The sequence below is a fragment of the Pezoporus wallicus genome, unplaced genomic scaffold (genome assembly GCF_028554395.1).
Source record: "Pezoporus wallicus isolate ANWC-B61680 ecotype Strahan unplaced genomic scaffold, APGP_CSIRO_Pwel_v1 contig_9123, whole genome shotgun sequence".
Classification (NCBI taxonomy): Eukaryota; Metazoa; Chordata; class Aves; order Psittaciformes; family Psittacidae; genus Pezoporus; species Pezoporus wallicus.
Window position 1 is genome coordinate 471,396 of NW_026641571.1, and position 25,874 is coordinate 497,269.

The 25,874-nt window shown below is 56.3% G+C and overlaps 1 protein-coding gene across 2 annotated transcripts; it reads left to right on the forward strand.

The window, feature by feature from the left end:
- Positions 1-105: 105 nt before the first annotated feature.
- ADORA1 (adenosine A1 receptor) lies at positions 106-23,641 on the forward strand. Of its 2 annotated transcripts, none has more exons than XM_057424473.1 (3): positions 106-387; positions 697-1,074; positions 22,797-23,641. In XM_057424473.1, the coding sequence occupies exons 2-3, from the start codon at positions 734-736 to the stop codon at positions 23,431-23,433; spliced, it is 978 nt and encodes a 325-aa protein (XP_057280456.1). In that variant the 5' UTR covers positions 106-387; positions 697-733; the 3' UTR covers positions 23,434-23,641. The 2 variants fall into 2 exon arrangements, with proteins under 2 accessions (XP_057280456.1, XP_057280457.1); XM_057424474.1 differs by lacking the exon at positions 106-387 and adding an exon at positions 404-527.
- The last annotated feature ends 2,233 nt before the right edge of the window (positions 23,642-25,874 follow it).

Genomic DNA, 25,874 nt, shown 5'->3' on the forward strand with positions numbered 1-25,874 from the left:
TGCTAAAACCGGGACCGGATCCGTGCCTGGAGCTCGGGGCTGGCACCGGCTCCGTTGCTCCCCACCACTGCCGGCTCCACCCCCCTACCCCCCACACCCCCCCCTCCTCCCGGTTCTTCCCGGCCTCGACGAGCCCCAAATCGGGTCAGTCGCTCTTTAAACGCCTGGAAGGCTGCACCATGTGATGCTCCAGCTCCGGTTGGGAGCCGGCGGAGCCTGCGGGAGCCGAGCGGTGCCGGGCACCGGGGACCGCGCACAGCCACCGAGAGCCGCGGGCATCCCTCCTGCCGCCCCGCAGCATGCCCCCGGCGGCACCCTGCGGGTGAAGAGCTGCTCCTGTGCCGGGGTGAGGGCACCCCGAAACAAGCCCTCTGCTTGCAGCACAAGGTGAGGTCCGTGTCCGGCGGCTGCTGCCGGAGCAGGGACCAAAGAGGGGGGAAACGGGGGTCCTGCTCTGATGCCTCGGTCCCGAAGGGCTCCGCCGGGGCTGGCCCCGCGGCTCCGGGAGCGGTGGTGAAGCGGCGGAGGTGGGTGCAGGATGAGCCCCTGGGGTCGGAGCTCCGGGGGACGGCACAGAGCTTGGCGGGGGGGGGGGGGGGGGGGGTGTCCTAGTTCCCACCCCCTGCCCAGGCTCCATCCCGGCTCGCAGCGCACCCGGCGATGCCAGTTGCAAACCGCATCCCTGGGCGATTGCAGGTGACCGAGGACCCCAGCGCGGGGGGCCCGCAGCACCATGGCGCACCCCGTCTCAGCCTTCCAGGCTGCCTACATCTCCATCGAGGTCCTCATCGCTTTGGTGTCCGTGCCGGGGAATATCCTGGTCATTTGGGCTGTGAAGATGAACCAGGCGCTGCGGGATGCCACTTTCTGCTTCATCGTCTCTCTGGCGGTGGCCGACGTGGCCGTGGGGGCTCTGGTCATCCCCTTGGCCATCATCATCAACATCGGACCGCAGACGGAGTTTTACAGCTGCCTCATGGTGGCCTGTCCCGTCCTCATCCTCACCGAGAGCTCCATCCTGGCGCTCCTGGCCATCGCCGTGGATCGATACCTGCGGGTGAAGATCCCTGTCAGGTAGGAAAACGCATCGGGATGAGCTCTGCGGTGACGGCTGGGGGGAGAAAGGGAGCCCCAAACTCTTGGTGAAGCACTGAAAGAAAGGTCTTCCTCCACGCTGCTGCTGCTGGGGCACATCTGGCTGCAGCAGCGATTGGGGCAGGCTGGGCTGGGGGGGGTCCTGGAGCCTTTGGCAGCTTCATTTGAGGGTTCAGAGGGTGCTGGGGTGCAGGCAGATGTTACACTGTGGTCCCTCGTGGGGTCCCACGGCATATGGGAGAGCACCAGCGGGTGCTCCAGGGAGTGGAAAGGGGATGATAGATTTGTCTTCAGCCCAGTCATTCCCTCACCACGGGCAGCCCAGGAGCCATGGGGTGATGCCTTGCTTGCTCATGGACATGTGTGGCACAGTTCTGGGGGGCTGAGGGACCAGAGGTGACAGCCGGGCATGTCTTATAGAGCAGGCTCACTCAGGAGAGACCCTGCCTATGGGGCTGCCCCACAGACGCCTCCCCTTCCTGGTTTTCCCCTTCTCCTCGTCTCTATCTGTTGTCAAAGCCAAGCCCATGACCAGTACGGTGGGGTGTAAATGGGGGGGTACGAACTGTATCTGAACCCTGCTGCTCCAGGAGGAGATATTTAACCGCTTCATGGCTGGCTCCTGGTGAGCTGCTGCAGCCCCTGGGGCTGGGGAGAGGCAGCTGTGGGGCCGGGATCCCCCTGTGGGGCTGGCAGGGATCTGACACCCGGCGCTGGTACCTGCACATCCCACCTCAGCCCCGCGCTGCGCCGTCGCTGTTGCTGGTTCCCTTTGCTCTGTTCAAGGACGCCTTTGCCAGGCTCATCCGCTCCGGGAAGGCTGAGGAAACTCAGCCCAGACCCTTCCAGGGGCAGGAATCACCTCCCTGTACAGGGAGACAAGGACCTGAGGCTGCTCCAGTGTGCTCGGTGTCCCCGGATCCACTGGATCACCACTGTGGGGCTTTTCCTGCACCCTTGGCCCGCAGAGGCTGCTCAGTGAGGGACCAGAAGGCGGAGAGGGGAGGCACAGGTTAAGCCCCAACCCCTCCCTGCCACAGATGATTCCTGAGGCTGTTCCCGACTTCCTCCCTAAGTGTGATTTTCCCAGCCTGACAAATCCTTGTCTCCCAGCCCGTCTGTAGCTGAAGTGATTCTCACCCTGTCATTGATCTGGGTGCTTTTTTGGTCCTCCTGCCTCCCCTGCATGCTGGGGCTGGATTCAGGAGTGGGAGTGCTGCAGCTTCATACATAGCAACACCGCCGAGCTCTCAGCAGTCATTTTCCTAACAAATCCAGTCTTTTTATGTCCATTCCTGCCTCTGAGCAGCAAATGGGGAGATTTCTGCCCTGTGCCCAGGAGGTTTCCTGCAGCAATATTAAGCTGTGGATAGTTTGGGTGGGCTTTTCTCATGCAGTATCGACCCTGACTTTGGCTGTCCCATTATGTGGCTGAGCACTTGGCACAGGGAGATTTCCCTCTGAGTTTCTGTACCCTACTTAATATCAAAAGGCTTCATAGCCACAAGAAGGGTTTGGCTTCACTCTCCCATTCTCTCATCCCCGGGTGCTTCCTCCTCTCCCTGGCAGTTGGCAGATGCAGCGATTTTAGGTGATTTTGGGCGCCAGCAGCAGCAAAACACAGGGCTGGAGATGACAAATAGCACAGAAAACACCACGAAAGACTCTTCCCTGAGCCTGGAATGTGGCGAGTTCCCCCCAACCTGTGCTGGCTGCTGAGGGATGATACCGACAACATTTTGACAGCTCCAATCACGGCTTCATGGTGTCGTTCCTCACTGCGACACCGAACCCAGCAGCCTGCAAACGGGTGCTGAGAGCCTGCAGCAGCACTTGAGTCCCCATCGAGACCCACGTGTGTCCCCGGGGTGGCACCCACAGAGACCTGCAGGTGATGTGGGGGGGGATCTCTGCCCCGGGCACATCCATAGGGTGGCCAGGACATGGAGCAGGGGTATCCCCCCTGGCACATTGACATCGGGCATGGAGGGGATGGAGTGAGCAGACAGAGTGGGTGCTGCGGTGCCAAAGGAAGTGCCCACACAAGGCTGACACAGGGTGGGTGCTCCCCAGTGGGATGCACGCATGGCCAAGGGGCCTTGTGGGCTTTTGTGCATGGGGATCCCACATCCCCAGCCCCACTACTGGCTGGAGGGGACAGCAGGGAAGCGAAACGCATCTCCTAGAGGCAGCCGAAAAGGACTGGGAGCAGCAAGGAGAGAGGCTCCGGGCTTCCCTGCTCCATCCTTGTGCTCCCCAGCAAGCAGCACTTGCGGTTTGGGTTCTATGACGGGGTGTGCAGGGTTTCCACATCCCTGCCACGTAGTGGCCAATTGGGGTGAGAAGCCAACGGGGCTGTTGTCTGGGACGGGTTGTCTGGAGGAGAAGCCAAGGCACTGGTGGATTTTCCAGGTTTTCTATTTAATTAGGCAGAGCCAGGACTGGAAGCGCAGCTTGGCAGGGAGCTGGGAATGTGGTGCATCACAGCTGGGATCCTGCTCCAGCTCCCATGTACAGCCCAGCCCTGGGGGCTGTGAGCTTGGGGGAACCACCTTCAGCTTTGCTCCTTCTTCCAGCGAACGTGGACCCGTTCTCTGCCCATGCACCCAATGGACATCAAGCCCTGGGGCAGACCAGGAGCTTTGTGACCCCAGGGGTGGGTGTTTTCTGGCGCAATGTCTTGAGCAAATGGTGCCCTGAGACATCTGGGATGTGTGGGATGGCAGTGGGAGAGTGACATCCGATGCTGCATCGCAAGCATCCTCCCCGCTCCCATGGCCGTGTTTCCTATGGACACAGACACAGAGGAGCATGGGCCACTCGTGCAAGGTGGAGGCAGGTTTTGAGGGATGGAGAGGGGTCTTTCATGGCTCTGTGTTGGCACCCCTTTCCTCCTGCTCCTGGAGGGAAACCCAGTGCACACCCAGCATGGTTGGGGGACCAGGGTATCCCACTGAACCCTCTTCCTGTGCCCCAAACCCCAGGTAGCATCTCGCCAGTCTGCTGGGATCTGCAGGGAGCTGCCTCCCCACAAAGGGCATTTTCTTGACTCTGGAGGGATGCAGGAGCATCGCTAGGGTTGAGCGGGCTGGAGCAGAGGGTACCACGCTCCCGAGCCTCCACAGGAACTGCTCTAAACAGCTGGAAACCACCTAAAATAGGTTTGCTGCTTTCCTGCAGGTGGAAGCGCTCACATCTCCCCTCTCGCATCCTTCCTCCCCTTCTGGCCTCAAGGCAGGACCCCCCTTGCTGCCGTCCCCACCGCCGGGCACAGCAGGGCCCCCAGCCCAGCCCAAACTTCCCTCTCACGGCCGGGCCTGGGGAAGATGAAACGAGTTCAAAGGGAGGGGAAGCAGCCGGGCAGGGGCGGCCGGCAGGAACCGGCCCCTCGGCAGCAGGATGCTGGGGGCCGGAGGGATGTTGGGGCGGGGGGGGATGTAGCTCCTCTGGCGCCAGCCCCTGCCCTGTCTCTGCTCTGAGATGCTGCTCTGGGCTTTGAGGAGGGGGCCATGGCAGCAGGAGCAGACAGCCCCTTGCCTGGGGATGCTGGAGGCACTGGTCCTATCTTGCTGTGTCCTTGGGGGTCCTCGCCTTGCCCACTTCACACCACCAGCTCTTTCCTCCGGGTCTTTGAAACACGGGCCAGGAAGATTAAAGTTGGAGAGATGTGCTGGTAGCAAGAGCCCTTGTGGGGGGGGCCTCTCACCCCGCAGCAGGGACCTCCAATGCCCACCCGAGCAGCATCCCGCAAGGCAAGCTGCGTTTTACATTGCTGAAGGTATTGAACATACACGTGAGGCTGCAGAGCCATGGAAATGAGACCAGAGTGGAGTGGAAATTGCTAGGAAATGGTGGGGGGAGCAGTAGGAGATGGTTTAGGAGAGCCTTCTCCTGAGCCTGATGAGATAAACCAGCTCAGGTGTGGCAGGAGCATCCCTCAGCCCCCAGCTGCAGCACTTGGAAGTCGAGGCGGTGAGAGCTGCAGGCAGCCTTGGATGGCCCCAGTGATGGAAGGGGGAAGCTTCCCCCCCTTGACCCCGCTGTTGTCCAGGCTCTTGCTGGGATTGCAGTGCTCTTTTCCCTTCTCTCTGGGCCTGCCAAAGGCTGCAGGCATGGGGCCAGCTGGGGCTGGGTCACAGGGAAGCCTCAGCACCCTCAGCCAGCTGGGTCATGGAGCAGGGCATGTGGCTGGGATGGTTTTCCCACCTTTCTTCCACTGACAGTGGGATGGGGATGGGGAGGACATTGGGATGAGACCCTGCTTGGGCCCAAATTCCCAGGCACCAAAGCACATGGGAAACCTTTCTAGCAACCCCAATGCTTGGGCTCTGAGACCCAGCAGATGTGGTCAGGATGGGGATGAGGAGGTTTTGGACCAGGCTGGGATGTGTGGTGGCCCCGATGCCTGTGGGAGCCGGTCCTCTGCGGAGGTATCAAACCACAGCAGCAGGTTTTGAGGCTCTAATCAGAGCAATGGAAGAAGAGGAAACGTGTGCTACATCTGAGGGCAGTTTTTGGCCAGGCAATGGGTTTCATGGCTACCCAGGGAGGCAAAGGTGACTGGAGATGCCTCAGCCTGGCCAAACCAGCAGTGAGGGTGATGGCAAAGTGACTGCGTCCACCCAGGCAAGGGAATAAACCAAACCCTGGTTGTCCCAAGGCTTATTTTCAGTCTTGGAGGAAACATTTCACAAGCATCCAGGTGACTCAGAGCCAGGAGCGTGAGCTCAGGGAGCCGCAGGGGGGGTTTGCACCCAGGAGCTCCTCTAGGTTTCCTTCAACCCCATTACTCATTATCCACCCCTATAGGCCCTGCCCCTGTGGAAGCAGATTGGATTCCCAAGGAAAGAGCTCCCATTTGTCCTAAACCGGAGAAATTTGGGGGTCTCTGCAGCCGCCTCTTTTATCCCTTCCCTTGCTGCCCTCCACCAGTGTATTTGTAGCAGGGGAGGGTGATCTACGGAGACCTCCATTCCCAAGGAGCAAGCACATCTGAAGCGAGGATGGAGCTCAAAAGGCAGAAATCACACACAGGGAGGTTGGCTGGAGCCTCCAAGCTGCTTTGAAGCTGCAGCTCCCAGCACCCAGCACCCTGCCCCCTGCACCCTGCACCCTGCACCCTGCACCAGCTCAGCGGGTGGCTGCTAAATCAGAGCCAGCATTTCACACCAGACCCGGGGTGCATGGATGAGCTGTGCCAGACCGGGAGCTCAATCCTGGTCACACCAAAACACCCAGAGCCCTGGCACCACCATGGGCTTTACCAGCAGGTTGTATTGGTCTTAAGACCCCAGTAAGCACTCGAGTGAGCTGGTTTGAAGCACGATGCTTTGATGCACGGGGTGGTTTTGAGCCAAGAGCAGGTTATATTGGTCTTAAGACCCCAGTAAATACCTGGGTGAGCTGGTTTGCAGCACGATGCTTTGATGCATGGGGTGGTTTTGAGCCAAGAGCAGGTTATATTGGTCTTAAGACCCCAGTAAGCACTCGAGTGAGCTGGTTTGCAGCACGATGCTTTGATGCACGGGGTGGTTTTGAGCCAAGAGCAGGTTATATTGGTCTTAAGACCCCAGTAAGCACTCGAGTGAGCTGGTTTGCAACACAATGCTTTGATGCACGGGGTGGTTTTGAGCCAAGAGCAGGTTATGTCAGAGATCCCTGGGAGAGGGGACATCTGGAGGAGGCTCAGTGGGATCACACACAGCTGCAGCAGCAGCACCACGAGACGCTTGCCAGCAGACACAAAATCAGGTCACTAACTCCAGATGCTGCCACGCCGGCCAAAGGAAGTGCTTTGGGCTGTAAGCAGTGTCTGCAGCTCCAGGGCTCTTAGGGAAGGCTCGGGAATGGGTGTCCCCTCCTTGGTGTCTATGAGTGTCTCTTCCTTAGGATGCAGAGAGGGTCTGACTGTGGGATGCTCCATTCCCGGTAGCGTAGAGGGAAGGGGAGAAGAGCAGTGAATCCCATGCAGGGATACTCTGGATGTGCTCAGATTGGGGTTTATTCCCACGTTCTCGCTATGAGAAGGAGATGGGGAGATGTGTGGCCCCCAAGACCCTGGCCAGGCTTCCTGGGCAGCAGCATCCCATCTCATCCCAGCCCTTCTGTAGGCCTGAGCAGGGTGCTCCCCATGCTGGCTAATCTGCCCAGGGTATCATTCCACCCTGACCCCGTTTGCTGTGAGTCGACATCTGGTCCCTCAGCAGAGCTTAGGCTGAGCTGCAGGGCAGGGCACCAATACCAGCTCCTTGCTGCTGCTGTCTCCTTGCTGCACCCCAAAATCCTGCTCTGGGATGCTTTTTTTTTCCCCTCCATCTCCCTAGATTTTAGGTGAAAGCATTGCCCCTTGGCAAGGCATCACCAGTATGTTTGGAGGCAGGTTTCCAGGGCAATAGTACGTGTGCAGACAGGGAAACTGAGGCACGGAGCAGCGCTGTGGCTTGCTCAGCATGACCCCACCAGGCAGGGAAGGGGGCTGGGGCACAGCAGAGATGGAAGCTGAGATGGGGCGCTTGCCAGCTTGCGTTTCTTCATCCCATGGGAATAGAAACTGACCATGAGGTGAGGAGCACCAACATGGTGGCATAGACAGGGAAGTGCCTGCAGTAAGATGAGGTCCCTCACTGCCGGTGAGTGATGGTCCATGGTGCAATAGTCCATCAGACCAGCAGAGCCCCAAACCCAGCCCCAGCCCCGGAGCTGCAATTTGCAGACCCATCAGACAGAGTGCCACGCTTCCAGCAGCACCACTGAGCCCTTCAGAGCTGGCTTTCCCTTCTCTGCAGTGCCTGGGGTGTCACCAAGGGCTCTGGGTTGGTGGAGGCGATGGCAGCGCGCACTGAGCCGTGGTGCCCGGTGCTTCCCAAGGACCCTGTGCAGCTGCTGGCAGCAGGACAAGTGAAACACCCTACAGGAGGCTCTGCCAAAGCAAAAGCTGCTGACTCAGCCTGCCGGGTCCCCAGCAGCCCAGCCTGGCCCTGCAGGCAGCCTGTCAGGCATGAGTCAGGTCCAGCTCACCACGGTGTGTGCCATCACCGCGGCCATCCGGTGCTGGCGCTGGCTCAGGGCACGGTGGAGCCCTTCAGTGGGGGGGTCCTGTGTCTTCCCCCAGCCCTGTCATGGGAGGATGCGGCTCCATCAGTGGGAGGCATCGTCTTTACCTGCTCTTACAGAAACGGTCCCAGCCCTGCTCCGTGCTGGCCAGAGCGTGTGATGGAGCAAAGGGACTCAGGGGTCAGGGCTGGGTGTGCAGCAGGCTCAGGCATTCCTGTGCCATGGAGCCAGCACCAATCCACTCCCCAGTGAGTCTCCGTGTCATTGCCCAGCCCTTGGCATGTGGGCTGGCTCTGGTTGGACATGTTCCATGTGGTCACCAGCAGCCAAGCCACCCTCCTCTGACAGCCCAGGGTGCATCACAGCCTGGTTTTTCTAGCTCATGTGCAGTGTTGGAATAAGCTTTACTGTGTCTTTAAAGTGTCCCATTGACCAGAAAGGGGATTTTGGCCACAAGCTTGGATGGGTGCTCTGATGGGACATGGCAGCCACCATGGTCCCTGGGCCTCCAAGGAAGAATAGGCAGGGCTGGACAAAGGCTTAGGGATGGGGGTCATGGAGCTGCTGCATTCAAACAGCCATGCTCAAAATCAGCCTGACAGTGGGGAGGAATCATAGAATCCCAGAATGGTTTGGGTTGGAAAGGACCTTAAGATCATCCAGTTCCAACCCCCTGCCATGGGCAGGGACACCTCACACTAAACCATGGCACCCAAGGCTCTGTCCAAACTGGCCTTGAACACCACCAGGAATGGAGCATTCACAACCTCCCTGGGCAACCCATTCCAGTGCCTCAGCACCCTCACAGTAAAGAACTTCCTCCTTAGATCCAACCTGAATTTCCCCTGTTTAAGTTTTAACCCATTACCCCTTGTCCTGTCACTGCAGTCCCTAATGAAGAGTCCCTCCCCAGCATCCCTATAGGCCCCCTTCAGACACTGGAAGCTGCTCTGAGGTCTCCATGCAGCTTCTCTTCTCCAGGCTGAACAGCCCCAACTTGCTCAGTCTATCTTTATACGGGAATGACCCTGTCATTCCCAGGGATTCACTGCTGTGACCCCTAGGGAGTCTCAGCATGGAGAGGGGCTGCAGTGGGACCGGTCGGAGCCGACATGAGAGTCACGAGGGGTCTGAAATTCAGCAAGGCAGTGTGTTGGTGGCTCTGTATCCTCTTGTGAAGGCAGAGGGGATAGAAAGATCACTGCAGCACAAAGGAGAATGGAAAGAAGGAGGAAAACGTGGAGGAGGCACCAAGGTGAAATAACCTGGGACATGAGTTTCTGTGTGGCACCAGCAGGGCTCATTTCAGTGCGGCTCAATGAAAACCTCTGGCTAGCAGAAGGGCAGGGGAAAACCCTGCAGGGTTCTGCCCACAGACACAGGTCCTGGGGGTTGAGGTCCCTGCAGACAGCAGGACACGGAGCACTTCTCAAAGTGATGCCGCAGGGATGCATGGGGAGAACCGAGCGTGCGGGATGCTGATGGGCTGGGAGGAGCGGTCCCAGGGAGCCAGTCCTTTTGGGACACACCTTGTCCGAGGTGACCCGAACTTCCAAGCCCATGAAATGGGATCCCAGCTGTCCCAGAGGCTGCCTGGTCTCCTGGCAGGGACAGAGATGCCTTCTGTGGCAGCACGGCCGCCCAGCTGCCCGGGCAGGCACAGGATGCTCAGTTGCAAGAAAGAGCAATTGATGCTCTCCAAAGCAGCCACAAAAAGCCCCACAGGCACTGAGGTGTCCTGCAGAATAGCAATGAGCTGAGCACCCCCAGCACCCAGCCCCATCACAGCCTGCAGCCAGGCATGCAGCTGCCTTCCCAGACGGGCAGATCTGGGTATTAAGGAGCCATCACTGGTGATGCCATCAGGAACAGAGTGTAAAATAACCCCAAGGGGTTGAGAGCCTTCTTCCTATAGAGCAGAGGCAGCAACTGATGAGGGCCGAGTACGGGAGGAAGGGTGATGATGCTTTTGGTGATGGAGGGCATTGCAGAGCAGGATCAGCCATTGGAAAGTCTGGCAGCATCTGGGTTTGCCCTTCACTGCCCCGAGTCCAGTGGGACCCAGCAGCTGCCCTTTATGCCCTTGCCTCATGTCTTGCTGATTTTTCATCCTCTCTACCATCCCTTCCTTGCCTGGATTTTGCCCCCCAGCACTGAGCTGGGGACCACTGAGCAGCCACCGCAGTTTGATTGGATTGATCTTAAGAACAAAAGTCTCTGTTCCCAAAAAGGAGCTGGAGGAGGGAAGAGGATTCTTCCTCAGCCCCATTTCCTTGTCTTCCTCACCAGCCTCCTTCACTGCTGTCCCTAAGACTGGCCATGGTGCTCTTGCATGCAGACCCCTGGGTACCGGTGATGCACAAGCAGGACCACAGGGACACAGGGGCAGGAAGGTGACATCCCCCAGTCCTGGACCTTGCATGGGGTGACAACAACACCTTTCTATTGATCCCCAAAGGAGGGCCGGAGCACAAAAACCAGCACATCACTGCTATGGCTGTCTAGCAACCTTCTCCAGGCCATTTCTCTCCCTAGATCCAGAGACCAGGATGATTTTTCTTGGCCTCTTTCAAGTAAGGGAAGTGCCAGCCTCTGGCACCAGGGATGCTTTCTCATTCCACTCAGTTCATTTTGCTTCACTTGGCACATCACAGTCCCCCTCTGCGACTCAGTTTCCCCATCTGTTCACAGAGGGAATGATGCTCTACAAACACTCCAAAAGCACCAAGAGGACGATGCTGAGAAACACTGCCTCAGCCACAGCCAGAATTAGCACAGTCTTACAGACCAAATGATTTCTCTTTCCTTTCTGCACTGGTAACAACACTCGGTGACTCAAACCTTGTACTGCACAACTGAAGCACTCGTTTGTCTGGGTGCAGAGAGCTCTGTTCACTGCAGCACCGAGCCGTCAAGGCTGGGAGAGAGCTCAGAGCACAGCCTGTGTCCAGATGGATGTGGCAAAGCCTGTGCTGAGCCAGGCAGGTGCCCATGGAGCCTTATGGGCTCAGAGAGGTCTGTTTGCTCCAAAGGAGCTCAAGGTGTGCTCTGGTACCAGCAGCCATTCCCATCTTGCTTTTACACCCCCTCCCATGGTGCTTGCAGCATCAGAAGCATGGTTGTCACCCTGAGTAGGGCTATGCCCTACCCTAAGCACCAAGGTCCGGCCACAGCAAAGCATCTCCACCTCCAGGAGCCTGGGGACCTTCTTGCATGTCCCTTGTGCACCAGGGAAGGGGGACGCTGGGTCCTTCACAGGGTCTTGCGCATCACTTGTGCCTGGGAAGGACTTGATCCTGCCCGGTCCATGCATCCTTCATCTCCGTGCCAGGCACCAGCCAGGCTGCATGGGCAGACTTGTGCTATGTCTGCCCGTTGCTCCTTGTCTGGATTTAGCTACCAGAGTCATTAGGAAGAGGCACGGGGTGTAATTTATGCCCAGCTGATGCATTTTGCTGGTCTTGGGTCTCAGGTTTTCCACCCCACCATCCTGCTGAGCTGCTGAGCTGCTTCCTTCAGGCAGCAAGGTCAGTTTGCCTCCAAGGGAATAAATAATCCTTTAAATCTGATTGAAAAAAAAAAACAACAGCATTTACACAATAAACTGCAGGTTTGCTTTTCTTTTGCACTTTTTAGTTGTTTTCTTGGTGATAGATTGATTCTCTGCAGCGAGAGAACATTGGATTGCGGTTTTAACTGGAGCCTTCCCGTTCAATTTGGCGTTTCATTTGGCTGATCAGGATATATAGATTCATCCCAGCATAAGTAAGTTAATGGCTCGACATGTATGTACTCTGATCCCCACTGCTCCTGTTTTGAGGCCGTTGCTGAGGGATGAATAACGCAGGTTTTCCTCCAGCTCTGTGGCAAGTTGTGTTTGCGCTGAAGTTGGAAGTCAACGATAGCGTGAAATGGCACCTCCAAAGTGATTTTCACTAATTGCAAGTCCATATAGCCAAAACTTCAATTCAATTAATCTAATCCAACTGCTTTTGGCGTCTGAAATCGATCTTTTAATCAAGGGAGATATGCAGTGGGCAGAAGGCGCCGAACTGGTTGTTTTGGGTTACTGTGTCCTCTGAGGTTTAGAAACAGCGGATCTCATCGGCACGTCCTAATTCTTATTTAGACCTTGGGTGGAGAAAACAACCCCCCTCAACTTGTGAGCTTCCAGCCCATTTCTCAGTCTCGAGTGTGTTAATCTTTGAACTGGGCCATGGGCAAGAAGGGAAATGTTCCCTTTGCAGAGACAAATCGTGCTGTTGAGGATCCTGGCCAGAGATAACCGGTTGTGGCCTTAAGAAACTGAGCAGTTGAGTTGTTGACTGCGAAATGAGGAGTCGGGTGAGCAAGCAGAGGTGCAGAAAACAAGGAATTAAAAGGCAGATGATACTGATCTCCTGTTCCAGCTGTAACGTGGGATATGTCTTCTTCTGAAGAGTCCTTCTGCAGCGGAGAGATAAAGACCCACCTCAGCCCTGCTTCGTGGCTGGGTTAACACATCTTAACAGGAGATGATGGTTCCAGTTTCCGGCCTCCCATTTATCTCAGGAACAGGTTGAATTCCGATTGAATGCCAACAGCAGGTCTCAAGATCCCCCTTATTTCCCTTCCAGTTGGGATCTCTGATCTGCTCCTGCCTTTTGATGGCTCTCGGTGCTTTGCAGACTCCACCTGGTCGGAGGCATCCTCTGGGTACCCACTTGTCCTTTGCTTTCGCAGCATTCACAGAGCGTGGTGGTGACACGCAGGGAAGGACGGTGGCACTGGGCATCCTGCCCTGGTGCTGGGCAGATGGCACCAGGAGCTTCCTTAGCTGGCACCTTCCTCCCGACACGTCCGGCTTTCTGCAAGCCGCAGTGATCTGTGGGATGCAGTATGAGCCATGGAGGCCCGGGCAGCCCAGGCACACCAGGCGTTGTAGAGCTCATTTCAATTCCTCATGGAGCCCACATTTGACAGATTTGGCATTTTAAGTGGTTTAAAGAGCTGCTTTCTTGCTTTCGCTGTCCTCTCCTCTTCCCCCTCTCTTCTCCGTTTTGGGCTCTGACTTTCAGAGTCCTCGTTTCAAAGATGTTCTTTTGCATCAAGAACGAAAACATGCAGTGCATGGAAAATTCAAGTACAATACAGACAGCAATTGAAGTAACTCGCTGTTTATCCAGCCAAAGCTGCCTTTCATCCCTTCCCCTTTGTACTACACAGGTACCTTGCCCTGACTTCTCTCATCACACAGTGACACGCAGAGACATGCCTGGGCAAACAGCCCCCAGGCAGCCACCATGGCAGGGGCAAGGCTGACGTATGCGAGCCTTTGATCCACAGAGCAATGGTCCAGGGCAGATGAGAAGCACCTCCAGCACAGCACAGAAGGGGATGTGCATGGGTTTGGAGCAGCTCCTCCTGAAACCTTCTTGCTGCTGGAGGTGGGTTGCTCCCAGAACAGAAAGGGCTCAGCTGTGTGATGGGGACGTGCAGGACCCGCCCTCACTTTCAGGCCTGTCCTCCTCTCCAAGGAGATGTTTGCACACCAAATCCCTGGGTTTTGACACCGAAACTGCTCAGGCACTAAAAACGTCCACTGAGTTTATTGCTCTGGGGTAACACTGAAAACAAGCCCATCAAACCCATCACTGATGCAGCCCGCTTCCCGAATCTCACCCCCATCTCTTAGGGACTGGGCTGTTCCTCTCCCTGTGTCCTAATTCCCAAAGTCCTGGCGCTAGGGAAGAATCTCAATTTCTGTTTCCATTCTCGTTTGAAGCAGCACTTCTCATGCTTTGCATCGCATAGAAACGCTCAAAAATGCCACTGCCTGAAAGCAGGAGCCAGAAGACAAGAACATCACAGTTTTGAACCAGCAGTTCTAAGATTCTTCAGCTTGTTTCATGATTTGCAGCCATTGCCAATGGAGTTAAATCATTTTTTCCCTACCTCGGGGTCCTGGAGGGAGAAGCCAGTGATCCAGGAATGTCCTAGGGGGCTGTGACCACACATGGAGCTGGGAGGGAGCCCTGGAGCTGCCTGGCTGCAAAGCTAAGGCTCAGGGCACCTTGCACCCCACTCACCAGGGACACTGCCACACGTTAGCAGGAGGGTGACATCCAGAGCGTGGCCACCCCAGTGCAGGCACTCAGCACCCTTGGATGCACCTGGTGCTGCCCACAGTATCAGGCAGTCTCAGAGCTCCCTTTGGGGTATGCGGGGTCTGCCTGGGGTTAGAGGGCAGCACTCCCCAATAGGCACAAACTAACCTACCATTTCCATCAGGCATCGGATGCCCTGCGTGTCCCCAGCCCCTTGCTTAATCCCCATCCAGTCGCATTTTGACTGCCAAGCACTGAGGGGTCCTTGCCAAGAATTTCTGCTTGCACAGCCACAGAGCACTTGAACGTGTCAGGATCCAGCCACAGGCTGTAAACCAAGCCCAGTCTGAAAACAAGCTCAGCTTTATGTGCCCAAAGGATTTATACTCGCTGCCGGGATGAAGGATGCTGCTTGAAGGAAGCGAGAAAAACGGCCTTTCTCATTGAGCAGCAGCGGACGACACGTGCTCCTCTGCCTTCTTTGGACAAGAGCGCTGTCTCCTCCACACCCAGGGCAGAGACTGAAGGGGAAGGATGCATGGGAGGTCCCTGTGCTCTCCATCCTCCCTCCCTGCGATCTCCAGCCCTTCCCCTTGCAGCATCCTGTTGCAGTGGGATGCCCAAGGTGATGCCATTGGCACCGCTCCATGGTGGAGCTGCCGTGGAGGTTACTCACATCCCACCTCTGAGATGAGGCCAGCTGGGCAAGAGGTCTGGAAGGAGCTCTGCAGTTACTGGGTGCCTGCTGTTTGTTCCTGAAGATGGGCTGTGATTCATCACCAGAGCCTAAACAGGCTGCAGGGATCCAGCAGCTACTTCTCCATCAAGGCCAGAAGCAGCCGCAGGAGGGGTATGTGACTGCTTGGCACTGAACTCATCCAGGCTGGTGTGATGTTCTGTCTGCTCCTAAGGACCAGAGATGTGACAAGTGTCTTTGGCTCAGCAGGCAAAGATTTACTTCAGTCCTCCAGCTGGAACCTGCACTAGGGCAGGTTTAGACTCAAAACCCAGGTGGACACTGTGGGCTACTGGGGAGCAGGGGAGGAAGCCCTTAAACAGCCTCATGAAGTGATGCTGCCCCACAGAAGATGTCAAGCTGCAGATGGGCTGAGCTGTGATGGGCTTCGAGGCTGATGGCAGCAATAGAGCAGCAGATGTGGGGGGATGTGTTTGGCTTCTGGGTCCACGCTGTGGACAGCTGGGGCTGGGGGGAGACACCTCTTCCCATACTTGTAGTCCATCCAGGATGGACTCCCATGCTTTGTGCCTCCAGTCTGGGGTGAAGAGACCCTGACACAGCCTGGCTGGCCTAGAGAAGCATTGCTCCCCATTTCCAGGCACTTTATCCCATAAAACCCTCTTCTACCTTATTGCTCTTGCTTCTTGTGGGGATGTTTGTGTCCCTGGGGCTGCTTTTGGATGTGCCCACATCCCCCTTTCCTGCCATTTGCTGGAGCTGTGGCCACCGCAGCTTCACCCACCACGAAACCAAGCACTCACCAAAGCCCTGGGGATGCTGTGTCTCAGTGTGTGGGGACCAGTCAATTTGGGCAGGATGGATTTGTTCTCAGAAGCCTCATCATCACCCTCGCCTTCATCCATTAGACATTTACTGGCTATTAAAAGTGGTCAGGAACACTCGGTGGCCTCGACAGCTGCTTGTGCTTCACAGTCACTTGTGCAGGGCAATTCCTTTGCAGAGAGCTACAATCTTAGGGTGCTAAAACCAAACCCTGGACACCAGCTGGACCAGGAGGCTCTTCAGTGGGATGCACACCTATGGACCTATACAGTTCCATGCAGATGCTTCTGGCCTCTCTCCTATTGGCTTTGGGGGAGGTTTGCATCAGTCATAGAATCCCAGACTGGTTTGTGTTGGAAGGGACCTTAAAGCTCATCCAGTTCCAGAACAACCTAAGATCCCATCTCAGTCTCCCCTCTGGCAGGTTAAAGCCATTCCCCCTCGTCCTGTCCCTCCAGGCCCTTGTCCAAAGCCCCACACAGCTTGGTGTCAGTGGCAAACTTGCTGCAGGTGCTCGATCCCACTCTCCATGCTGTTGACAAAGACGTTGGCTCATTCTCTACGTCTCCAACCCACAGGTCGATGTAAATGCAACACTCCCAAAACATCTCCTTTTGTTCTGGTTCAAAAAGCCCCAAAGACTCCAGGTCTGGTTTGAATAAAACCATTTTGCTCTTCGCTATTTCCTTGAATATCCTTTTTGTCCAGAGAACACCTGCAGTTGCCCAGCCAGCCCCAAGACGTGGCTTTGCTGGTCCCTGCTCTGGTAGGGAATTGCATTGCAAGTCCTGGGGAGTTAATTCACTAATGAAGGCAGGCCATAGCTAATGAAGTTAAGCTGAGGCCAATGCGGTAGGAGGAAAGGAGGCCAAGCTGACACGAGGCTCATCTGCCCTGTGAACGCAGCAAGGCAAAGCAGCCAGAGCACGTCCTGAGCTAATTGAAAATCTCTAGACAAAAGTCCTTTGATGGCAGAGGATTGGGGTTTCTGCTCCTCCTGCCTGGCTGCATCTTTGCTTCAGTTCTCCCTGTGTCCCGGAGGCTGCTTGGGTGGGAAAACTCAGATGGTGGTGATCAAAGCTGCTCCGAAATGCCAAGCTGGGAAATGCCCAGGGCTGGGATGAGGAGATCCCTGCACGAGGTGGGAAGTGCTGCAGAAGGGAAACTGTGGGGCAGACGCTGGGTTCTCATAGGCTCTTTTTCACCTCTAATGCTTATTCCTTCTTAGATCTTTTGCTTTGGTTGCTTACCTCCTTCCATTCAGATCTCTTTAGGGCTTCATCTAGGTAAGTTCAAACTCTTGATGGTTATCAAGGATTTGAAAGTGGATTTAGATGTCTAAAAAGGTCTCTTAGCATTAGCATTAATGTCTCCCAGCACCAACACCCTCTTTGCATCACCTGAGTGCATCTCCTGTTTGTTCACATCCCTCCTGTTGGGAGCTTTGTGTCTCTTTGGGGGTCAAACATCAGCCACTCAGTCCTTCACGTTCCTGACAGCATCCATCCAACCGCTGCTGCAAGTCAATGACAGTGATGGGCCCACACAGCCTGCAGACACAGCTTGAGCTGTTGGGTGGCTCCACGAAGACATTTCACACCCTCCTGGGTCACCCTGGCAGCTCTCACAGCCAGGATGGGGACACAGATGGCAATGGCAGAGAGGTGCTGACACCATTTCAGCACGTTCCTCTCCTGGTCACATCACCTCTGGTCTTCCACCTTGGAAGAAATGGGGGCTGGTGACCACTGGTGGCTGCCTCACCATGTAAGTGATGGCCTTGGGAGGGACAGATGTCACCTAACATCATCCAAAGCTGGCAGCTGGATGGAGGGCTGGACAGCCTGTCTCTATGAATGCTTGGAAGGGAGGAGTCTGGCCCTATCAGCATCTTCTCTGGGATGCATGGGGGCTTATCCTGATCCCCAAATCCCAGACTTGTTGCTTGTGAGTTGCCAGCTGGCAAGTAAAGGCATAAACACTGGTCCATAATCCATGGAAAGTCTTTGAGGTGGGACAGAAGAGTGCATCCTTCTACAGCAAAAGCATTGGTGTTGGTTGGTGACGGAGCCCCTTTCCTGCACCGAAACAGCCCAACAGCCTCCATCAGCATGGCATTTCCAACCTGACACTGATGTCCTACCAGAGGGACGCTTCCCAGTGCTCCAAAGGAGGACCCAAGGTGCTCTCCAAGGGAGAAAACTGAGAAATGCCATCAGGCTGCTGGGGGAAGGAGGAACAAGGGGACATGGTGGGATAGGGCAGCCAAGGTGGTTTCCACCATCCCGGCCTCTGATCCTCGCGTGACCTTAAGGAACTGATGTAAAAGGAGCTGAGCCCGTCCTACAGAGAGCCAGAGAAGGATCTCCTCACCATATGGTGTCCTCTCTGCTTGGCATCATCTCTACAAGCAGCTGGCACCTCTCTTATAGCTCGTCCCACACATGGTGACCTGGCGTTACAGCAGCTCAGCAGGGAGAGGAGCTGGGCATGACCAACCCTCTTCTTTGAGGATCTCTGCTGCCCAAACACTTCAGGTGTGCACTGCAGCAAGAGGAGATGGCACCACACCGTGAGGTTGTGCAGAGGAGCTGTGGCTGCCCCATCCCTGGCAGTGCTCAAGGCCAGGTTGGACACAGGGGCTTGGAGCAAGCTGCTCTATGGAAGGTGTCCCTGCCCGTGGCAGGGGTTGGAGCTGGAGGAGCCTTAAGGTCCCTTCCAACCCAAACCACTCTGGGTTGTTCTGTGATGTTCTGGGAAAAAGGGGCCTCAGTGCCCCCCCCCCAGTGCCTCCATCCTCAGCCCAAGAAACTTTGCCTGCAGCATCTCCTGGAGCATCCCATCAGGAGGCAGCATCTGTCCCTGGGGGACCCTGTTCCACATCTCCCTCTTATCTCTACACAGCCCCTGGGGACAATTTGTCTGCCTCCACCTTCAACCATCACTTCTCGCCCTTCCCCTTGGGATGCAGACAGCACTCCAGCAATAATTGACACTTCGCCTCTTTGCATTTCTTCCCAAACCACCAAAGATGTTTTTGCTCCACACCAAACCCCATTTCCTGCCCACCCCGTCTCACTGGGATGTCAGTGAGGCCGGATGGCTGCTCTGCTCCCTCCAGGCTCCTTTCTCCTGGCCTTGGCAGGGCATGCAGGAGGCCTTGGGGCGATGCCCATCCCTGTAGGGAAGAGATGGTGCAAAAACCACCACTGAGGACAATCTAGCAATTATGGTCAGGCTCAAAACCCCACAGACAAAGGAAACAAACCCAGATCGGGTGGTGATGGCGGTGACTATTACCAGGGACGCTTTAGTCACAGCTGTTAATAAAAATAATAGCAGTAATAAAATCACAGCGATGCAGTTGTTCTGATGCTGATGAGAATAATGAGATTATTTATTAACTGGGTGCCATTAGCAGCATTTTCTCATGCTTCTGCCTCCCAGACCCATCCCAAACTCCAGCCCTATCATATCCATGCAAAATGAGGTAGAGGAGAAAGGCTTTTTCTGTATGGCATAACCAAGGAAGAGACACGGAAACAACCAAGCTCATCGCCCCCCACCCAACACCCTGTGCTGTGAGGCTGAGCAGTGGGTGGGATCAAGCACTAGGTGGGATCTTACATTTCCTCCCTTTAAGCTGGCTTTGCAGCCCTCAGAGCAGCTGAGCCCCTTGAGAGCTACATGGTCAAGACCCTGTGGGGTGGGTGAAGGAGGAGCTCAGAGTCAGTTTAAGGCCATTGTCAACCTCCATGTGGGGTTGATGAGGGGCAATGGCACCCATGAGCCCCTGAAGACCACGTTTCACTGCAGGATGCTGCAGCTGCCTCTGCCTTTGGCTTGTTGCTTGAAGAAGGAGCAAAAGCCCCAGCTCCAAATACTGCTGTTTTCTATGGATTTTGGGTGTTCAGCTATGGTTCCCAGGGGCATGCACAGACAGGCTTTGGTCTCAGCTGCTGGCTGCTTCTGCAATGCCACATTTAAAACCTCATGGTGAAAAGTTAAGCAAAGGAACATGAAGAGGTCGGTCCTGATGTTAGAACTGTTGCGTTGTGCAGCAAGGGCGGAGATGGATGTGCAGCAAGGAGGGATGGCTATGGACCATGGCAGGGAGGTGGATGTGCAGCAAGGAGGGATGGATATGGACCATGGCAGGGAGGTGGATGTGCAGCAAGGAGGGATGGCTATGGACCATGGCAGAGAGGTGGATGTGCAGCAAGGAGGGATGGCTGTGGACCATGGCAGAGAGGTGGATGTGCAGCAAGGAGGGATGGATATGGACCATGGCAGAGAGGTGGATGTGCAGCAAGGAGGGATGGCTATGGACCATGGCAGAGAGGTGGATGTGCAGCAAGGAGGGATGGATATGGACCATGGCAGGGAGGTGGATGTGCAGCAAGGAGGGATGGCTATGGACCATGGCAGGGAGGTGGATGTGCAGCAAGGAGGGATGGCTATGGACCACGGCAGAGAGGTGGATGTGCAGCAAGGAGGGATGGCTATGGACCACGGCAGAGAGGTGGATGTGCAGCAAGGAGGGATGGCTATGGACCACGGCAGGGAGGTGGATGTGCAGCAAGGAGGGATGGCTATGGACCACGGCAGGGAGGTGGATGTGCAGCAAGGAGGGATGGCTGTGGACCATGGCAGAGAGGTGGATGTGCAGCAAGGAGGGATGGCTATGGACCACGGCAGAGAGGTGGATGTGCAGCAAGGAGGGATGGCTATGGACCATGGCAGAGAGGTGGATGTGCAGCAAGGAGGAGGAATGGTTGCGCAGTGAGGTGGGAGCATCCATGTGAGGCAAAGAGGGATGGATGTGCAGTGAGGAGGTGGGAGGGACGCTCACTGGAGAGGAGGGGTGGACAAGCAGCCAGCAGCGTGTGGGGCTGTTGCTCTGTTGTGTGTGTGTGTGTGTGTGTGTTGGACACTCTGGACCACGGGAGCTTGCGTGCATCCAGGGACCTGAGGTCTGCACAACCTCTGCAGCTGTCCTGGTAGTGCTGATATCCATCTGCAACAACACACAGTGTTCTGGAGCTGCAGGGGGCCGGGACTGACCAGGCTGGGCCCCCTGCAGCCTTTCCCCATCCCTTCTGCTTTGGCTCTAAGAGAGAACACTGCGTCCTCTGATCCGACCCTGGTTCATGACTAACAGGGTCCCAGTGCTCATTCTGCCCCTTGTGCTCCTGAGCCCCAGCATGAGAGCAAGGGGAGAAGGGGTGGGTGCTGGCTGCAAGCCTTGGGGTGGTGTTTGGGGTGCTCAGCAGCTCTGTCTCTCTGGTGATGGGTGTCACAGAGCTCTACAGGGCAGGGAGCACCCGGGGTGGTGGCAGCACATCCACCGGGATCAATAGAAGACCCTAGAAACCCTTGGGAATGAGGAGATGGGACCGCAGGGACTGCAGAGAGGGAAGGAGCGAGGGCAGGCGCTTGGTGCTGTGATTTCAACCTGCTCGATCCTAGGTGGTGGGAATGGGGTGTCACAGCTGCAAGGGAACATCAGCTCTCCCCAGGGACCTGTTAAGGGTGATGCGGGGTGCACAGGCCAGCACACAGCCCCACCGGAGCCTCTGGTACCCCCATTCCCATGGGCCCCCCACCTTTCCCTTCGCCTGGCTCGCAGCACGGGTGCTCTCCCACCACCCCTCGCCCTGCCCGTGCCCCAGCGCTCCCTGCCCTGCGCCTTTCTCAGGGTCTCCTGCCCTCGCTCCTCCCTGCAAGGAATAAATCACCCTCCAGCTCTAACCTTGGCTCCCAGAGGAGCTGCCTGCGTTGCCACCTCCTTCCCATGGACTGGGCTGCCTCCGGGATGCTGGGAATCTGTTCCCAGACCAGAGGGGTTTGTTTGGGAAAGCTGGCAGGGACTGGTGGCTCTGGACCCTCTGGGTTCCTATGTCCCCCAGTCCATAATCCCACCCTGACACCTTGCCCAAAAGATGGGACTTGAGAAGGGACCCTCAAGGGGGAGTGAGGCTGGATTGGGGCCCTTAGCTTTATTAAAAAGCCCCCAGAGTCTCCATTTTCCCAGCACAGGTAAAGGCTGAGGAGAGCTTTGAGCACTGGGGTGGAGATCCAGGCTTGCCAGACACCTCCCCATGGTCCCCATGGCCAGGTTAACACTGGCAGCACTGCAAAAACCCCAGCAAACAGTCAGAAAATGCCTTTTGTTCAATCCCCTCCGGTGGAAAGCAATAGCACTTGGGCTGCAAATCTCCTTGGCCTCTTGAGGAGAAGCTTTGCTTTGAGGACCAGGGGGGAAAATCAGTCCAGCAGCCTCCACTTCCCGCATGGAGAGCTCTGGAGAGATGAGCCCAGCCGCATTGTGCTCCCCAGTGGCATCAGGGAGGGAGCAGAGCCCAGCCAGAGCATGGCTTCCTCCTCCTTCTCCTCCATCTCTTGGCACCGGCCCATTAAGAAAGAGGGTTTGGTCGATCAGCCCAGCACTTTAGGAAATGAGACAAGCTGTGCCCAGAGCCTTCCCCAGGGCTCCATTAGTACCAGCAGATCCTTCCTCCAGCCCCGTGGGTCCCAGAAGAGGCTTTTGCTGGTGATTTCCTCCCCCAGTGCAGGGGGAATTGTGTGGGACAGGGTGCTGGTAGGGCGGGTGCATGGGGGGAAGAAAGGGGGAATGCTGCTCCAGGAGTGGATGATGGATGGAAGATGGAAGGTGGGCTGTTGGAGCAGCACTGTGACCCCCCCCGCCCCAGATGTGAGGGCTGAACACGCATGCTCCAGCTTCCTAATGCATTTCCTGGCTTGGCATCAACCCCCAGAGCTCCAGGATCATGACTGAGGTCTCTTCCCATCCCTGGGGCTGGTGGGAGGCAGGCTGAGGTTCCCCAGGGCACACGCAGAGAAACCAGTCCATTAACACGTCTGTCAGGCCAAGCTGGTACCGCTTGCCAAGGATGGGAGCGAGCAGCATCGTGGCATCTCAGCACGGCCACCGCCGCCTCACTGGAGCAGCCTTGGCCCCCAGGCAGAGCGTGCGGCTCCTGTTTGATTCCTTCCTGCTGTTGCTGTCTCCTGCACAGGTATAAAAGCGTGGTGACGCCCCGGCGGGCGGCCGTGGCCATCGCTTGCTGTTGGATCGTCTCCTTTCTGGTGGGACTCACCCCTATGTTCGGCTGGAACAACCTGAACAAGATGCGGAGGACTCAGGAGCTGAACGCCACCCATACGCAGTTTGTCATCAAGTGCCAGTTTGAGACCGTCATCAGCATGGAGTACATGGTGTACTTCAACTTCTTCGTCTGGGTCCTGCCTCCCCTGGTGCTGATGCTGCTCATCTACCTGGAAGTCTTCAACCTCATCCGCAAGCAGCTCAACAAGAAAGTCTCCTCCAGCTCCAACGACCCCCAGAAGTATTATGGGAAGGAGCTGAAGATCGCCAAGTCGTTAGCACTGGTCCTCTTCCTTTTTGCCCTCAGCTGGCTCCCTCTGCACATCCTCAACTGCATCACCTTGTTCTGCCCGTCCTGTGAGACACCGCACATCCTCACCTACATCGCCATCTTCCTCACCCACGGCAACTCAGCCATGAACCCCATCGTCTACGCCTTCAGGATCAAGAAGTTCCGGACAGCCTTCCTGCAGATCTGGAACCAGTACTTCTGCTGCAAGACCAACAAGAACGTCAGCACCACCACCACGGCCGACACGGCCAACTGAAGCTGGAAGAGAGCAGAGACGGGTCCCCCATGGCCAAGCCTGCTCCCTGCTCTCAGGGGAAGGGGTAGTGAGGACCTGGGAGGGCTGCGTTCACCAGCCCTGTGTCCCCCCGCTGCCCAGGGGGTTATTTATTCACCGGTTTGATATCATAGCCTGCACTGTTCCTCGCCTTTCTTTTTTGTTCTCTTTGGTTTTGTTTTTCAGGGTTTGTGTTGTGTTTTTTTTTTAACGGTTGCCAAGTATTTAAGGAGAAATTGTACAGACAAAGGCACAGTTTATCTTCATGCAAATAAAGATGATAAAAACCACCCAGGAGGTCCTCTGCCATTGATGGAGACCTCCGGCTCCCTGGAGCGTGGCAGTGGGTGATACTGGGGCTACTGCATGCTCTGGGTCCTGCATCCATGGGGCAAAAGGGTGCCCTGGTGGGAGTGAAGCTGCTGAGAGCCAGGAGAGCCCAGGACAATGTGATATCTGCAGCTCTGGAGCTGGGAGCTTTCAAGCCCTTTCTTTCCTATCCATAAGCAGGGACAGGTGAGGGAAGAGGTAGGAAAAGGCATCCCATGGCAATGCCAGCACCCACAGGGTGATGAACCCACCATCCCCATAGAGCAAAGGGTCACACTCCAACTCTAAACGCTACCAGAGAGGTAGGTAGAGGGGAAAGAAAACCCTTAGGCATAACCCAGAGTATTCTCCAAGAAGAACCCTTTGGTGCCCATGACCCCCAATAGCACTCACAGCCCTGTGAGTAACCCCCTGTGTCCCCTCCTGTGTCTTCTTTCTCCTTTTACTTTGGCTCTGAATCAGTTTCCCCTCTTCAACCCTGCCTATCTTCAGCGCAAGGCAGTAGCAAGCCTCCCCCAGCCCTGTTTGTCTCATCTCTCCCACATTGCTCCCTACCACCCTCCCTATGCTGCCAAACTCCTTTGACCCACACTTCGTGGGTTATAATTCAGCCGCCTCCATGGTCCACGGGAGCAGGGAGGAACCTGCACCCGTGTGGGGGCAAGTAGGAGACAACTACAGCCACAGGGTTGGTGCTGATGCTGCCACAGGGACACGTTGCCACCTCCGTGTGTCTGCCGCAGGTTCAGCCATGGGCAGGGGGCATTGAGGAGCTCTGTGGTCCCCCTGTGGATGCTGGCAGCCTCACTGCCGGTCTTTGCTCTGCAGCAGGATCTCTTCCAGGCTGAAGAGGTGGTGGGAAGAGTTAATTTGAATTCTTCTCTTATCAGCATCCCTTGTTCACCAGCCTCCCATTGGAAACACACTCCCTATGACCCTGACCCTGCCCCAGGAGGGTTGTGCCCCTTGGACGTCACCAAGTCACTGCAGCAAGCTCCTGCAGGGGCTGGGAGGGGGTGCAGGGAGTGAAAGGACCTTGAATGGGTGAGATTTATGGGTGGCTTGTTAGCCAGCTCCAGAGAGCGATGCTGTGCACGTGTAGCATGGGCAATGGGGCCGCTGGGTGCCCCCTGTGCCCACTTCTGCACCAGCTCTGTTCAGCCTGAAGGGAGCTCCTTCATGTCTGAGAGGAAGAGGAGGGCAGCAAAGAAGAGAGGAGATGAGGGGCTCAGCCTCCCACATTTTGCAAAGGCCTCAATGCATCATATCCAGGCTCCTGTCCCCAGAGTATACTGGGCAAAATGGGAGCGGGACAGAAGAGCAGCAGCAAGGACAGGAGTGCATGGGTCTCATTGTAGAGGTGCCCCGAACACTCTCCCAGCCTCCTTGAGGTGAAGAACCCCAAATCCTTTATCAGCAGTGTCTGAGGATGCTGCAACCCCAGGGAGGACCCCGTGCCCAATGGCCCTTTGCACAGGAGTAGCTTGGCCCTGCATGAGGGCTGCTGTTTGCCGAGCACAGGTCTGATTCCCCCTGGCATTTCTGCAAGAGGCTGCTTTCCTGGAACTGATGCCTTTGCCTGATCCTTGCTAAGGTGCCCAGAACCCTGACAACTGGGATGCTCATAAATTAAAAGGCAAGTGAATGATTGCTTTCAGGAATAAACATCCAGTGGTTTTTTTCCACTCCGTGCTCTCTAGACCTTACCCAGGGAGGGCTCACTAAAAGTGGATGCTGTTACCCACCCTGGTCCCCTTTGGGGTTACAAATGCAAGTCTTTGCCTCATAGAACTATATTAAGAATCTAGAAAGGACAGAGTGTGCAGCATGAGACAGTCTTGGAGATGCTGCTTCTCCCCTGTGTTAGCAAACCCACATCTAACACAGCCTGCTCCCAGACCCTGTTCTCCCAGGCTCCCACGTGCGAGATGCCAGGGATATCAAGGGGGCCAGGACATCCTCATCAGTGTCCATGGCTGGGTGTTAGCATGTCGGGGAAAGACCTGCTCTCGTCCTGTTGGTGGGACCACAACCTCCATCCCCTCTGGTGGCATCATTGCTAAGCCTGACCACCTCCATAAGCGAGCATCCAA